General features: G+C 34.6%; 1 protein-coding gene across 1 annotated transcript in view; it reads right to left on the reverse strand.

Annotated features, from left to right (window-relative positions):
• The window catches only part of LOC143235696 (tachykinin-like peptides receptor 86C), a 59,124-nt gene that overhangs the window by 30,252 nt on the left and 13,168 nt on the right, over nucleotides 1-15,704 (reverse strand). Inside the window, exons 2-3 of the mRNA XM_076473911.1 lie at nucleotides 13,109-13,591; nucleotides 8,107-8,322 (exon numbers count right to left, since the gene is read on the reverse strand). Coding sequence (XP_076330026.1) covers nucleotides 8,107-8,322; nucleotides 13,109-13,591 — 699 coding nt within the window. The remainder of the gene's footprint in view (nucleotides 1-8,106; nucleotides 8,323-13,108; nucleotides 13,592-15,704) is intronic.

Genomic DNA, 15,704 nt, shown 5'->3' on the forward strand with positions numbered 1-15,704 from the left:
CAATAATATTAATGTTCCAGAAAGAAGGAAAGCCAGCGAATAAACCAAACAATTACCACCCGATTAGCTTAACCAGTTGTATTGGCAAAGTATTAGAGAGGATAATTAGTAATTGTCTGTCAGTTTACTTAGAAGAAAATTCAAAATTACCAGAAATTCAAAACGGATTTCGAAAAAATCGCCAAACTACAGACCACCTGATTCGACTTACAGAATCAATTACCGACAGCTTCAACAAAAACGAATGCACTGTAGCTTGATTTTTCGACATTGAGAAAGCTTTTGACACAGTGTGGCATAATGACTTACGTCATAGATTACTTGAAATGGCATTACCCCAAAAAACTATTCGCTGGCTGTCCAACTTCCTGGATAACAGAATGTGTAAAGTAAATGTAAATGGGGCCCACTCAGGGTCCTTTTCACCCGAAGCAGGAGTCCCGCAGGGAGGGGTTGTTAGCCCTATATTATTTATCATGTACGTGAGTAATATGCCTCTGTCGGACCTAAATTTAGGTTATGCATCACAGTTCGCTGACGATGTAGCAGTCTGGAAAAGTGCCCCCACTCCGTCAATAGCAGCAACGAACCTACAACCAGTCCTAAATAACATCGAATAATACTGCCAGAAATACAGAATCAAAATCAATATTCCAAAAACCCAAGTCATTATTCAGCAAACTGAATAAGCTGAAAAAAGATCCACCAAAACTCTATATGAATGGATCACTTTTACTGACTGCTACTTCTGCTAAATCTCTACGTCTAACCTATGATTCAAAATTAACGTGGTTACCACATATTAAAAATATACTGATACGAATCTGGAAAAGAGCAAACTATGCAAGAAGTCTTGCAGGTAAAATCCAAGGAACATCACCAGACAACATACTTAAAATCTACAAAACGTACAATAGACCAACAATAGAATATGCATCACCTGCCTGGATTAACATAGCACCCACACATGTACAGAAACTTCAACGTATACAAAATTCAGTACTAACTTCAGCATATAAAGTACCACGTAGCACCTCAACCACATTCATGCACAAGTATGCAAACATAGACACAATATCTGAAAGACTCTTGCATAATTCTCTAAATATTTCAATAAGAATTGGCATAAAAAATGACTTAATGTGTGATCTCGACAGATATCACGTACATGATGTAAATAGTCCTAAATACCTCTCCCCTTTTAACATATATTTAAGAAATGTAACACAAGCTGGCCACTATGCACTAGACACTTAGTCCTTGTTTCCTTTTTTTATTATTATAATTATTATTTTTCTTCTTTTTAATCATTATTACTTTTTCTCTCTTATTCAATTATTATTCAAGTATTGAATAATAATAATTATTATTACTTTCTTTTTTGTGTGTGTGTGTTACTACAAGTAGTAGTAGCATTCTCTGTATGGAGAAAAAGGAGAAAAATACAAATATATATATATGAAAATACAAAAAATAAAAAAATAAAAAATGAAGAAAAAAAACACAAGAGAAATAATAAAAGGAAAAAAAAAAACTTCTTGTTCGTCCATGCATGGACTGTGCCCTGAAATGGGCCTGAGTATGATGTTATACTTTTACTCTGGCCCAAAGCTTTAAAAAACAAAAACAAAAAAAAACCCTAAAGACAGACGCTATAATCGTTCGGGAGGGAGGAAGAGGTCAAATGTATCTGACCCTCCTGGGTATTTAACATCAATACCTAAATACCGACACAGTGAAATTTGTATTGTCATCTGTAATCTTTGCTAGGAAGCTCAGTGTATGGCGTAATGTGAGGGTCGAGGGTTCGAATTCCCGTCGCACCATATGTGTTCGCCCATTCGATCATGAGAGCTTTATAACGTGATGGTCAACCCCACTATTCGTTGGTGAAAGGGTTGCCCAAGAGTTCTGGCAGTGGGAGAAGATGACTAGGTGCTTTCCCTCAATTATTACACTGCTAAATTAGGGACGGCTAGCGCAGATAGCCCTCGTGTAGCTTTGAGCAAAATTTTAAAAAAAACGAACAAATTCAGTGTATGTATATCGATTGTTTTCAACGTAATCATTGAGTATTTATTGTTTTGATGGATAACAATTGGGGGAATGAGTGTTGTTAAAGGTTGTTTCAAAGTAATCCCCTATGAGATTTGCTTTTTCTAAATCTGCTTTTGCTTTAGTGTTGTTCTAGAGAAATATATTGTTATTTTTAACCGACTTTAGATATTTAAATTTGTTCCAAAATTATTTTGGGTTCTTTCGCATTTTGTCTAATTTGTAACAAAAAATGTATGCAACTGTCATTATTCAGTGTGTAGCTTCTTCGCTTTAGTTCCGAGGTAAATTCTTTGATTTGGGATTTAATGCTTGCATCAGGGCGACCAAACATTATCTCCTGAAATAGTGTCGCTCTAGGATCACACTATATAATTCAGGTGTAAGTTTTCAGTGGTTTTATGAGTATTACTGGGAGCCGTGTGGAATGTGGTGTTGTAGTGGTGGTTAGGGCTTTAGAAATTTGGGTATAGTAGTTGTTTAGCTGGTTTAGAAGAGTTTTTTGTTGTTGTTTGTTTTTTTTGTAATGTTCGCGCAAAGCTACACGAGAGCTATCTGCGCTAGCCGTCCCTGATGTAGTAGTATAAGACTAGAGGGAAAACAGCTAGTCACCTACATCAACCGTCAACTCTTGGGCTACTCTTTTACCAACGAATAGTGGGATTGGCCTTCACATTATAACGCCCCCACGGCTGAAAGATCGAGCATGTTTGGTGTGATAGGGATTCGAACCTGCGACCCTTAATTGCGAGTGAAGCTCCTCTAGCTAGGTTGTCCTATTGCTAATGTATACTGGCAGGAGGTATTGTAATAATACCGAACTGTCAGTTTCAAGAGTGAACAACATCAGAAAGTCACTGCTGGGTGTACTCTGAGGTTTACGGATTTAGATAGTAAATGTGAGCGTGTTATTACATAGACTAGGATTTCATGAGTGTCATTGGCTGAGTTGGTGAATTAGTGTTGATAGCATGCATGCTATTGTTTTGATTAGTGTGCGTACTGTTCTACTTCTCTCGTCTGTGTGACTGCTGTAATGACCCGTATATGGGGCGTTGAAGTTTTCATGGATTATCGGTTAGGGTGTCTATTTTTGTAGACTTGTAGTAAGTTAGTGTCAAGAGTTTGGATGGGGAGTAATATATGGTGGCTACTGAAAAGGTTTTTTGTTTGTTGGCTTTTTTTAATTTCGCGCAAATCTACACGAGGGCAATCTGCCCTAGCCATCCCTAATTTAGCAGTATAAGCCAACTCTTGGGCTGTTCTTTTACCAACGAATAGTAGGATTGACATTCATATTATAACGCCCCCACGGCTGAAATGGCGAGCATGTTTGGTGTGACGGGAATTTAAACCCCCGACCTTCAGATTACAAGTCGAGTGTCTTAACCACCTGACCATGCCGGACCACGATTAATCTTATTTATAGTTGAACCCCAAAGCATCTGACGCTCATGAAGGGAGTGCCATCATATCCTTGACCATCAGGTCCATTGGTCTTTATCTTCTATATATTCGGTAAAGGATTGCGTGTCGAGTTCATCAGTGACATCAAAACCTAAATCATTCTTCATGAACTTTTGAATCGTTAAAGTACCAAACGCGTCTATTATTTATTGGAGGGGCCTTTAGCTTTGTCAACTAAGATTGGAAAATATCGCTTCTGTTATTTGTTCTTTTTTTCGTCCAAAACTATATCACATAGAGTATCCAAAATGACGTCTTGTATACTGTGGTTCGTATATTTGGCATATTACGTCCCTCATGCACACTTTTTTTTAGAATCTGGGAATAAATCTTCAAGAAATTTAATATTTCTTAGAGGATTACTTTAGCATAAACTAATGTGATTGCAAAGTTTTATTTTTCTGAAAGAAACAACAGGAACTTCCGTAAAAATAATTTTAGTCATTCATTAAGTTGAAGAAGGTAAAAGTGTTTCTTTAGTATCTGAGTAGTTTTTGTTTGATTTTTGTGGATAATAGTAATTATTCAAGGTAGGTTCAAATGGCAAATTTTCAGCTTTGTCCAGTTGTTGGGTGATAGTGTTTTGTTTATAATCTCTTTGAGTCGTAGTCTCTTTTAAAAAATTCATGTGACGATCATAGTTGACACTATGTTTGGTGTGTGGATGGTGATTATGCAAGTATTATGGTTTATCCATTGGTTTTTCAGTACAAATCGATAGGTAGATAAGAGTAGAGTGAAAAGAAGTCCCCTGCTGGGAAAGCGGTAACTGTATGGATTTACAACGCTAAAGTCAGGGGTTCGATTCCTCTCGGTGGACACAGCAGATAGCCCGATGGGGCTTTGCTATAAAAAAAACACAGGATTACCTATTATTGTAGGATATATCTGGTTGACTTCTAGCATATAAGGAACAAAAAAGCATATCGTTAAAAATTAGTGCGCGTGCTAACGTGTTTTCTCGTTACACACATTAGATTTCTCTATGTGTGTAGGATTAAATTTTGGGGAGCAAACTGGGGTCAAAAAAAAGTTTGGTCATGAGCGATTAGAATTATGGGAACGCGTCACATACCAAAAGTTCCTCTGAACAGGGTTAGACAACCATCATTCTAAAGATGTGTTCTTTGATGCAGCGTTTGATCATAAAGTTTTGAATGTCATGAGTTACACACTGTCAAAACTATACCTTTTTAAAAACCAAAGTTGTAGCCTGAAAAAGAAAACTATTCATAAAACTTTTGACTTATATAGAAATCTCAAAAATTTTCAACTTTCTAAACTCAGTTTGATAACTGTTCAAATGATCATCAATAAACTCAACTGAATAACTGACAAATTAACAACTTTGATAGTATGGGAAAAGTATCTGCCTTTCCTATTGTTCCCTTGTGGTAGTATGGGAAAAGTATCTGCCTTTCCTATTGTTCCCTTGTGGTAGTATGGGAAAAGTATCTGCCTTTCCTATTATTGGGAAAAGTATCTGCCTTTCCTATTGTTCCCTTGTGGTAGTATGGGAAAAGTATCTGCCTTTCCTAGTATTCCCTTATGGTAGTGTGGGAAAAGTATCTGCCTTTCCTATTGTTCCCTTAAGTAGCTGTTCTTGCTTGTAATTGGGCAGAAAGCTAAACAGAGTGCTATCTATGATCTGCCCACTACTGGTACCAAATCCTGGTTTATAGAGTTGTAAGTCCGCAGACCTACCGTCGTGCCACTGAGGTGCCCCTCAAATAGAGTTTTTTGTCTTGTTGCCACATTTACTAAATCTTACCAAATCTCGCTATAGGCATTAATTAAACTTTTTACTGACTCTGTAAGAACAGATTTCTTGACTTTTTAAAACATTTATTCTCGAGCGGAGCGAAGAGATATAATCTATATCCCTGAACACCTCAGTTGGGAAAGTGGAATACCTTTCCTCAAAACTAAATACTTGCCATAGTTGTTTGTTGTTTAGTTTTTGCCTGTATTACTGCTTCATAAGTGAAACAAGTTTTTCACAAAGTAATGTCTGTGAATTAACTTATATATCATCTAACTTAATAGAAATGTTAAGTATGCACTATTGTTGTTGTTCTAAATTGTTTCAATTAGAAATGTACAATACGAACATAATCATGCATATAATTCCTATCTCAGAAAGAAAATAACTGAAATGAAAAATATCTCTGCACTTATATGCAATTAAATAAATATTTGGTTCTGGTATTTTTCTAGTTGCGAAAACGAAGATCGAAATTACTTGTAACATTTTTAAAATGTCAAACGACAACAAAGTGCGATTGTGTTCTCCAGTCATTACAAACACTCAACTATTAAGGTTCCCTAGCAAGTTAGTCCCCCGCTTGTACAGCGGTAAGTCTACGGATTTACTACGCTAAAATCAGCGGTTCGATTCCCCTCAGTCAACTCCGCAGATAGCCCGATGTGGTTTTGCTTTATTTAAACACACATACACCCCTAGCGAGTCGGCAGGAGGCTTGAGGATAACGAAAGAAATAATAACATCATCACCCGATATACCCAGGTTTCCAAGAACTAACCGAACCCGATATTGGTGTCTGCAAGGATCAAAAAAACACACAAATTTTTTTCACTGTGGTATTGACGATGGCTGATGTATGGATATTACTATTTTAACATCTCGATAAAAGACAATGAAATAGCATTGAAACCTAATGAAGTTCAAGCATAGAACCCATAACGTAATTTCAAGCACTGTTGGGATGCTTCCTAGATACCCCAGTGGCACAGCGGAATGTTTGCGATCTCCCACTGCTAGCCACCGGGTTTTGCTAGTGGTGGTGGGCAGAATACATGTAACTCTTTGTAGAGCTTTGTGCTTAATTTTAAATAAACAAAAAAATAAAGCGACACCTAGCGAGTAATTTGTTTACGATATCGGATAAACATTTATTTACCTTTCATTTTAATATTCTCATTTACAAAGGGATATACTTAAATTACCTTTAACATACAGAGACACGTAATTGAATATATTCATAACATAATAATGAACAATGCCAACTCCAAATAAGTTTAATTTATTTTGGATAATTACTTCACAGCATGATAATTCTAGATAGTTTTCTTTCATTTTTCGATGTTTTCCAGTTCAAGATGTTGCTTAACATGTACATAGATAGATCTGTTGAACGTGACGTATTCATATGTTTAATAACATATTTTAAAGGTTATTCTCTACCCCACAGACCGTATATAAAATGTCAATGAATACAGATATTCTTCAATATATCAATTTACAAAGTATTACAATGGCTACAATAATACTTTAAAAAAATTAAAACAAAAAATACAGACAGTATTTGAACTGTGTTTCGTTGTGAATAGATTTCAAAAACAAATCAGTGAACTGTATCAAATAAATTATCTCGCATTTTTTACCGTATTGTTAGCAGCCTCAGTGAGGACTTACTCTCTTTGTATTCATATAATGAAATAACTTGTTGTTACAATAAATTCATATTATGAAAAAGGAAGAACATTGCTGAGTAAGCAAGTAAAGAAAGGGCTATGGATATTATATCATATTTTAATAGGATGTGTCTGTCATTATAATTCTAAACTTTCTGAAAATCGTTCAACAGATACAGAAATCTCATTATCTCTCTCTCTATATATATATATATATATATATATACACATATATTTTACTACTCTCGTAAGTACAATATAATAGGATTCTCTTAGATATTTGCTTATCAACTCGACCGTATTGGTTTTATCTGGTTTTCAAAGTTTCATTCCAAGCTGCATTAAACGTTACCAAATATATTTGCTTTAGCAGTGAATATACTGCAGATATTTATTATTAGTTCCTATTCTTGTACATATATAATCAACTCATTAATTTTTACATTAAACAACTTAATGAATCAAAATTACTCTCGCAAAAGTTCAGTTGGTTATCCCACTTTATGGTATCTTTTATTGTTTGAGATACGGAAAAATATATTGTCGTTATTCCTTATGATGATCTACTACAATAGTTGTTCCCTGTGGCTCGAGTTTTTATTTTCTGAGTTTATTCAAACACTTGCAATTCTTAAACGTTTACGGTCCCTTAGGGGAACAGTGGCCCGGCATGGCCAGGTGGTGAAGACACTTGACTCGTAATCTGAGAGTCGCGGGTTCGAATCCCCGTCACACCAAATATGCTCGCCTTTTCAGCCGTGGAGGCGTTATAATGTGACGGTTAATCCCATTATTCATTGGTAAAAGATTAGCTCAAGAGTTGGCGGTGAGTGGTGATGACTAGCTGCCCCCGCTAGTCTTACACTGCTAAGTTAGGAACGGTTAGCGTAGATAGCCCTCGTGTAGCTTTGCACGAAATTCAAAACAAACCAAAGCTAGTGGAACAGCGTATGTTTATGGTCTTACAACGCTAAAATCCAGCAAATAGCTTAATGTGGTTTTACTAAGAGAAAAACTAATGTTTTAATTTCTACTATAAAATCTTAAAACGTTTTATTTCATTTTATAGTTCATGTTCGATGAATGAATGGATATATATATGCTTTTATCTAGATAGTTTATCCAAGTTGCAATAATTTGTAGTCTTACTCGTAATCAGAATAGGAGGTTCCAGCCGGTCCATCTGGCCAGTTCAGGTAACAAAGTGTCCTCAGGCTTCCATCGGGATAACGGTACGTAATGGTGGTTGAGTACAGCAAAGTAGGAACCGAGAGAGCAGCTCCACTAATCCATGTGACAGCTACTAGGAGGTAAACAACCTTTTTGGGCATGCGCGGGGTCAGAGGATGTACAATCGCAATATACCTGAGCAGAGAGTAAAAGAAGAAAGAGTGAGTTAATTACATCAATACAACCGTGATATAATTTCCTGCGTCAAAACAGGAATCCGACACCCTAATTTTTACGATATATAGAAAGAAAAGAAGTGAGATGAGACACGTTTACCTAAACACTTTTTTTTAATAGGTGACTAGAATGATAAAACTGTTTTAAAAAATTATAGGTAGATTTGATTCCATTATATTGACTCGGGGATATTGCCAGAAATCATGAAATACTTTGTTAGGCTTACACAAAAAAAATAAAGGTTCATAAATTAAAATGAGTTTGGTATCCTTAAATTGAGAAAAGCGATAATTAAAACAATTGTAATGAAAAAAAGAAGTCAAGTGAAATCTACAGACATGAGAATTTCATCTTCGTTGGAGTAGGAGCAAAGTTAATCTGTAGCTGCCAGACACCGATTATCTATCAAAACTTTCTCGTGTTTAACAAAAATAAACATCCACGTTAAAAATCATCCTTCACTCTGTTCTTTGGTAGTTTTATTTTGTTTCTAAGTTAAATGACGTTTTTCAACTTTCTCAACCCAGCTCAGTTAATTAATTCTGAATAAAACTATTCTCTCATTATTAATTCCGAATAAAACTATTCTCTCACAGCTTTGTGCGGGCCTAAACACTTTTAATCAGATTAAATTCGATATGCGAATAAAACAAAACTGCAAAATTGGTTTTTATAAGTGTGAAAATGTAGTTGTACGCATGGACAAGATTTCAATACAGTAGTTTGTTATTTGAGATAAAACTATGTGTGTGTGTGTGTATGTGTGTTTTCTTACAGCAAAGCCACATCGGGCTATCTGCTGTGTCTACTAATGAGAATCGAACCCCTGATTTTAGCGTTATAAATCCATGGACTTGCCGCTATGCCAGCGGAGAACAAAACTGTTTATACGGGAATTCTTAAATTGTCTTTTATAAATGAAAGCTATGTAGTCGAAAAATTATTGAACGGTTTCAAAGCGACTCCTAACCCACAAAAAAATAATTAAATCAAAGATACCCATCAAAGATTGATCAGTGTTTTAGAGAGTTTGTTCTGAATTTTACGTAAAGCTACTCGAGAGCCTCTGCGATAGTAATTTGGCACTAATGGACTCAAAGGAAGGTAGCTAGTAAACACCATCCACCCCAGCTCTTGGGCAACTCTACCAAAGAACTGACTGCCACATCATAACGTTCCCATTGTCATAGAGAATTTAAATGTGACTCGCAAATTGCGAGTCGAGAGCTCTAACCACTAAACAATTTCAGGTATGTTTCACGAAAGCAATTTATGAGTATTTATAAAACACTTTAAAGGGTTAATTTTGGAAAGATCTTCTATAACCTGTATTATATATTACTTAGACCTCCAGCAACAACAACAAAATTAGTTTCTATTCTACCTAGGTGCAACAAGTGTCTAATTTTATTGATATTGAAAGCAACACTAATACAATTAAATATTCAATTACTAAATGCATAGTGTAATTTAAGGTAATTTACAACTCCGGATGTTGTAAGCTCTAATACATTTGTTAGGACTGTTGTTGTTTAACCAACTTAGTGAGCTAGCTTATTACTACTTAACACTAGTTTATTTACTTGTAACAAACACAAATCTACATAATGGAAAACTTGTACTTTTCCCACCGCGGGTATCCAAACCTATAATATTATAAGCTTTCAGACTTCTAAGCCACTGAGGGGGTGAAGTGGAAGATTGGTAAAACCGGTGCGTAAATTCCATAAAGTCCCTCGGATTGAAGCAAGAGAGGTCAGATCAGAATACAAACTCCTTATAACACTCTAAAGAATGCCTACACTCAGACTTTTGTCGAATATTGGTTAAGATATTTTTTTTCTATAACGTATCTGGTTTCACCTTTTCAAACTCTGACTAATTCTTTTTAATTTATTCTTAAAAATCAAGTCTATGAATCTTCTGTTATTCTACAGAATCTAATACCTAGGTCATTTTGTTGTATTCGCCCTGCGATGTTGCCCTTGTTTGCTTGCCAGAAGCGGATGAAATGCTAATGTAATTTATAGGTCTTAGCAGTTTTTCTATATTTAAGAATACCATAATATTGGTCAAACAGAACATTTGGTGACATGACCAATATTTTATTTATTTCTTTATTATAGCGCAAAACTACACGTTAGGCTATCTGTGATCTGTCTACCAATGCAAATTGAACCTCGGATTTTGTAGTTGTAAATCCGTTAAGTTATTGCTGATCTATTAGTTGATGAATCAGTATTTAATCTGAGAGAAAAGTAAAAGATAAATGATATAAGGAAAGAATTTGTCAGTGAGGAATTGTAAACACGATACTACTGAGCTAGGGTATGTTACAACCTTTTGAGGGGATCATTGAAGTTCCTTTGGCCATCAAAATCGAGCATTTCAGTTACCAATTGGCGATTTGATCATCATAAAACATATCTAAGGTATGTTCTACAGAGAAACTGCTGGATTAGCTGTTACCATATCAGGGTATGGGTGTTTGTTTGTTTGAATTTCGCACAAAGCTACACGAGGGTTATCTGCGCTAACTGTCGCTAATTTAGCAGTGTAAGACTAGAGGGAAGGCAGCTAGTCATCATCACCCCCGCCAACTCTTGGGCTACTCTTTTATCAAAGAATAGTGAGATTGACCGTCTCACTATAACGCTCCCACAGCTGAAAGGGCGAGCATGTTTGGTGGGACGGGGATTCGAATCCGTGACACTCAGTTTACGAGTCGAGAGCCTTAACCACCTGTCCACAGATAGCCCTTTGTGTGAAATTCAAAAAACAAACAAACAAACTATTAATGGCTGGTAATTCCTGTTTCACCCTGTACTTATGCCTTTTAAATGAACATCATATTTCTGTAAAAAAGCTAACTTCAAAGAATAATGAGAACATCGTTCACGCTAGAATTATGATGTTTAGCTTATTTAAAATATAGAAGAAGCAAGTTGCTTTTTCAAAACCACTAGTACAACCTTCAGAGTACCTTATTTATTAATTTGCAAAGGATTTAAGTGCAATATACCAAAGAGTTTTTGTTGTAAGATAGCAAGATGATAATATAAAGAAGAATTACAACAAGGTTGTTTTAAGCGTATTTTCTTTTCTTCTAAGTCTAACATGCGCACCTTTTTTTATGAATTTTTTATATGTTTGCAGATTATATCCTTACGATCTCTATCATGAACCACTATCGTGGCTCATGATAACTAGAACAAGAATATATTGCTTTCTTAGGTTTAAAGAAATTATTATCAAAATACATCTGAACTTATTTCGAAACGATATTCATATATTTCGTTGTTTCCGAAAAGACCTGAAAAAAAATCATAATATCATTAATAAGTCCTTGAAAATAAGTTATATTATTAACTAATTATTTTACTCATTTAACATTTCTGTATAAATTACAAGCCACGTAGCTCTATTTCGCCACAGCTCTTGTAGACGAAAAAAAGACAAGAACAAAAACTGTCATTACAGTATTATGCCTTTTATATACATGTATAATCGCATTGCCCGTCAAGGCACAATGGAGTTTCACAATTACGTAATACAGTAGAAAATCTTATATCTACGAAACAAAGATATGGTTTGTTTATTTGTTTTTGCATTTCGCGCAAAGCTACTAGCTATCTGCGCTAGCCGTCCCTAATTTACCAGTGTAAGACTAGAGGGAAAGAAGCTAGTCATCACCATCCACCACCAACTTTTGGACTACTCTTTTACCGAAGAATAGTGGGGTTGGCCGTCACATTATAACGTCCCAGTGGCTGAAAGGGCGAGCATGTTTGGTGTGATGGGGATTCGAACACAAAGATGTGGTAAAACTGAAACTGCTTTACAATACAAATGTAATCTACGTGTATGCTACTCGAATGTACAGTGTCCTTATAAATTTATTCATTAAAAATAAAATCGTATAATGAAATTGTCACAAAATAATATATAGCTATGATAACAGCTAGCTAATGCTATTCTTTCTACCTTAGGGAGATGAAGTTATTTCCACTGTTAAAACAGAACCATTACCCATTACCTACAGCCGTTTTCTAAATAGTATATCAGGACATGACTTAAACCTTACAATTCACACGATTCTCGTTAAACATTCATATTATACAGAACGATTTTTAAGTGAAGTATTTAACAGTTATTCAGCTTTTATTGTAACATAACATTTAACTAATTTACTATATATACTAGATTTTATTTCGACTTGCTCTCCAAAATATAACAGCTTAGGATGTCGAGAGTGATGACCTAGTGGTTATCGTGTGGAACTGCAAAATCGAAGGGGTCCATGATTCGTATTTCATTATCTTAAAATTTGGAAGTGACATCCTAATCCCATTATTCGATCAGAGTAGCCTAAAGTTGGCTGAAGATGATGTTGACTACCTTCTTTCTCTCTCGTCCAACAGTTCAAAATAAGGGACAGCACGGATGACGTTATGTTGCTTTGCGCAAATACATGAAACAATAAAATAAAGAGCTAATAATAGCTTTATCATTGTTTGTCTATTACAGAACACCTGAAAGCAACTTATGCTCATGTCTCACTAACAATAAAACATTTCTCCTTTTAATACTTTAATGTTTTTAATCATTGTTTAGTGATACAAAGGTGTGTAGCATATTCCATTATTTTAATGTATGATCATTTTTTCAGATTATCCATGTTTATATAGGTTGAGTTTGCCAAAACATTGTTTTTAAACACTGATAATAAATACACTGTACTTACCTGTCAATACTTGTAGTTCCAATGGTAAATACTGATACCGAAACCGTCAGGTAAGCAATGAAATTGTTTATTGTGCAATAAGCAGAGTCAAATGGCCAGTGGCTGTGCAACATGAAAATGAAGTTGAAAATGCTATTGAACGTGGCCATCATCAGGTCTGAAAGAGATACATTTAAAAGAAAATAATTTGTAATCGTTCTCATTCTGCGATGAGCTATAACAATCCAAATAACAATGGCGTTACCAAACCCAGCTATGATAACCATAAGCCCAAAAACAACAATCCAAATGATTTGTTGCCACCAAGGAAGAACAAATTGACTTGTGAACATATTTTTCGTCAATAGATTTTCTAGGCAAGATTTTGTAACAACAGAGAAGTTTGATCCAATATCTTCCAGGTATAAATAACTGCTATCTTCTAAAAGAAGAAAAGTCAAATTTGTTTCGCCTCCAAGCTGGCTAACACAGTCTGTTAGGTTCCTAAATAAACTGAAATTTGAACTATGTAGATAAATTTTTAAGAGGTCCACTACATTTTCAGATTTCATATTCGTCTTTTTTGTATAAGTTTCTTTTATCTATATATTGAAAAATAATTCATTTTATACTGCAAATTGGAGTTATGTAAATCTATTCGACGATTTGTAAAAAAAAACCGTTCAGATAGGTTTAAGGGTTTCAAATGGATTGTGAGTGGGAAGTTTAACCAGAAAGATATCATACTGAAAGCATTTCGAACACTTGTTGTTTCCTACAAAATATCAATGGGCATGCGCATCTACGTCAATGAACTCGGTGTAACGCTATATAGAATACAGGGGCTACATCAATCTCTCCTACCAACAGGTAATACTGATCAGTGAAATCTGATTCCCACAACTATTGTACTTTAGCATGCGCTTGCCCTTTCGCGCCATCTACACAAATTTTAGTAAAGTATAATGTATTTCGTCAAATTTATTTAGTGTGCACAATAAATATTAATGAAATAAAACGCAAAACAACGTCTCTTTTGAATTGAAACGATAACTATTTTACGGATAAATAACCAAATATAATAATCATATTAAAGTTACAAGCCAAACCTACAAACTAGTATCCAAGAGAATATTTTATTTTTATTTTTTTTAAAACATGTGAGAATAATCAGAATGTTCAGACGTTAATCAGAATGTTATAAAAATACATAAAGCAGTAAAAATCATTTTGAATACCAATAAGGTTCAGTGTCATCGATGTAAGATCTGAACAGTCGAATGAAGTTAGTGGTTCTTTGTTCAAAACTGGAATCTTTATATTTTTTAGATGAATCTGACTTTCTTATAACAAAGCTACATCGGCTATCTACTGTGTCCACCGAGAGGAATCGTACCCCTGAATGTAGCATTACAAATCCGTAGACTTACCGCTTTCCCAGCGAAGGACATTTTTATATACAGTTTTTATATACATGTCATTTAATACAACGAGGGTAACTTACCCTAATACCTGAAAAAAATGATTATCAGAAAACGTAGCCAAAGGAGAATAAACTTTGCAGATTATTAGCGTAACGATTATGTAATCGCTGTGGTAGGTTACTGAGTACTTAAAAAGTATATGGAGCACAATTTAAGTTAATATATAAAGATTTTAACAATTAACGCGCTATTGTAGCATTATTTCTGTAATGTGAAAAACCTTAGACACTCTATTGAATAAAAGTTTCAAGTGTAAACATTTGTTTATTTTAACCTCGAAATATGTCGCGTACTTCTCAAAACGTTCCAAGTGGATCGGCAGTAAGTCAGCAATAAAAATCTGGTTTCAATACCTGTATTGAGCAAAGAAAAGACAATCTATTGTGTAATTTTGTGCTAAGGACAATCAAACAATCAACTGACTTGCCCAAACTATACACACTTTCATATACATATTTTTAAAATTGCAAAATAATATGAGACAATAATAGTCAAACTACGAAGCTCTTTGCGTGCATGTTCTTTTTATTAAACCATTAATGCTTAAATAATTAAAAATGCAACACAACATCAGGTTGAGCATACTATTGAACACTATTATAGGCAGGAAAATTTATAACTGAAACACATAGCATTTCTCGAATACAGTTTTAAGAAACCTCTTGCTAGGATGACAACGTTTCGAAGCTGCGAATAACAACGTGTTTGTTGCTGTTTTAAATAAAAATTGAAATGGTAACAAATAAAATATTCATGAATGTTTAATTTATTTCAATGATTAAAGGTAAGAAATTAAATTTTTTTTATATATTTCATTTGTAAATTTTAGTTGCTTCCAAGTCTCCCACAATGGTATACCTGAGAACGAAATTATTTCCAATTTAAAGTTTAAATGGCATACTTCCATTGAATGTTTGCTGTAAAGAATTCGGTTTATTCTCCGATTAATTTCTAACATTAATATAGCATATTTTTAATATCTCAGAAATAAAAGGATATATATCAAAACCTCTGAAACCACATATTTTCCCCTTCCTTCCCCCTTATATATATATATATACGTCAATATCTATTGTATCTGTTCCTTATACGTCTCCACATTTCTTGATCAATCATCAACACGGTGATACAGG

This window comes from Tachypleus tridentatus, chromosome 12 (assembly GCF_004210375.1).
Source record: "Tachypleus tridentatus isolate NWPU-2018 chromosome 12, ASM421037v1, whole genome shotgun sequence".
NCBI lineage: Eukaryota > Metazoa > Arthropoda > Merostomata > Xiphosura > Limulidae > Tachypleus > Tachypleus tridentatus.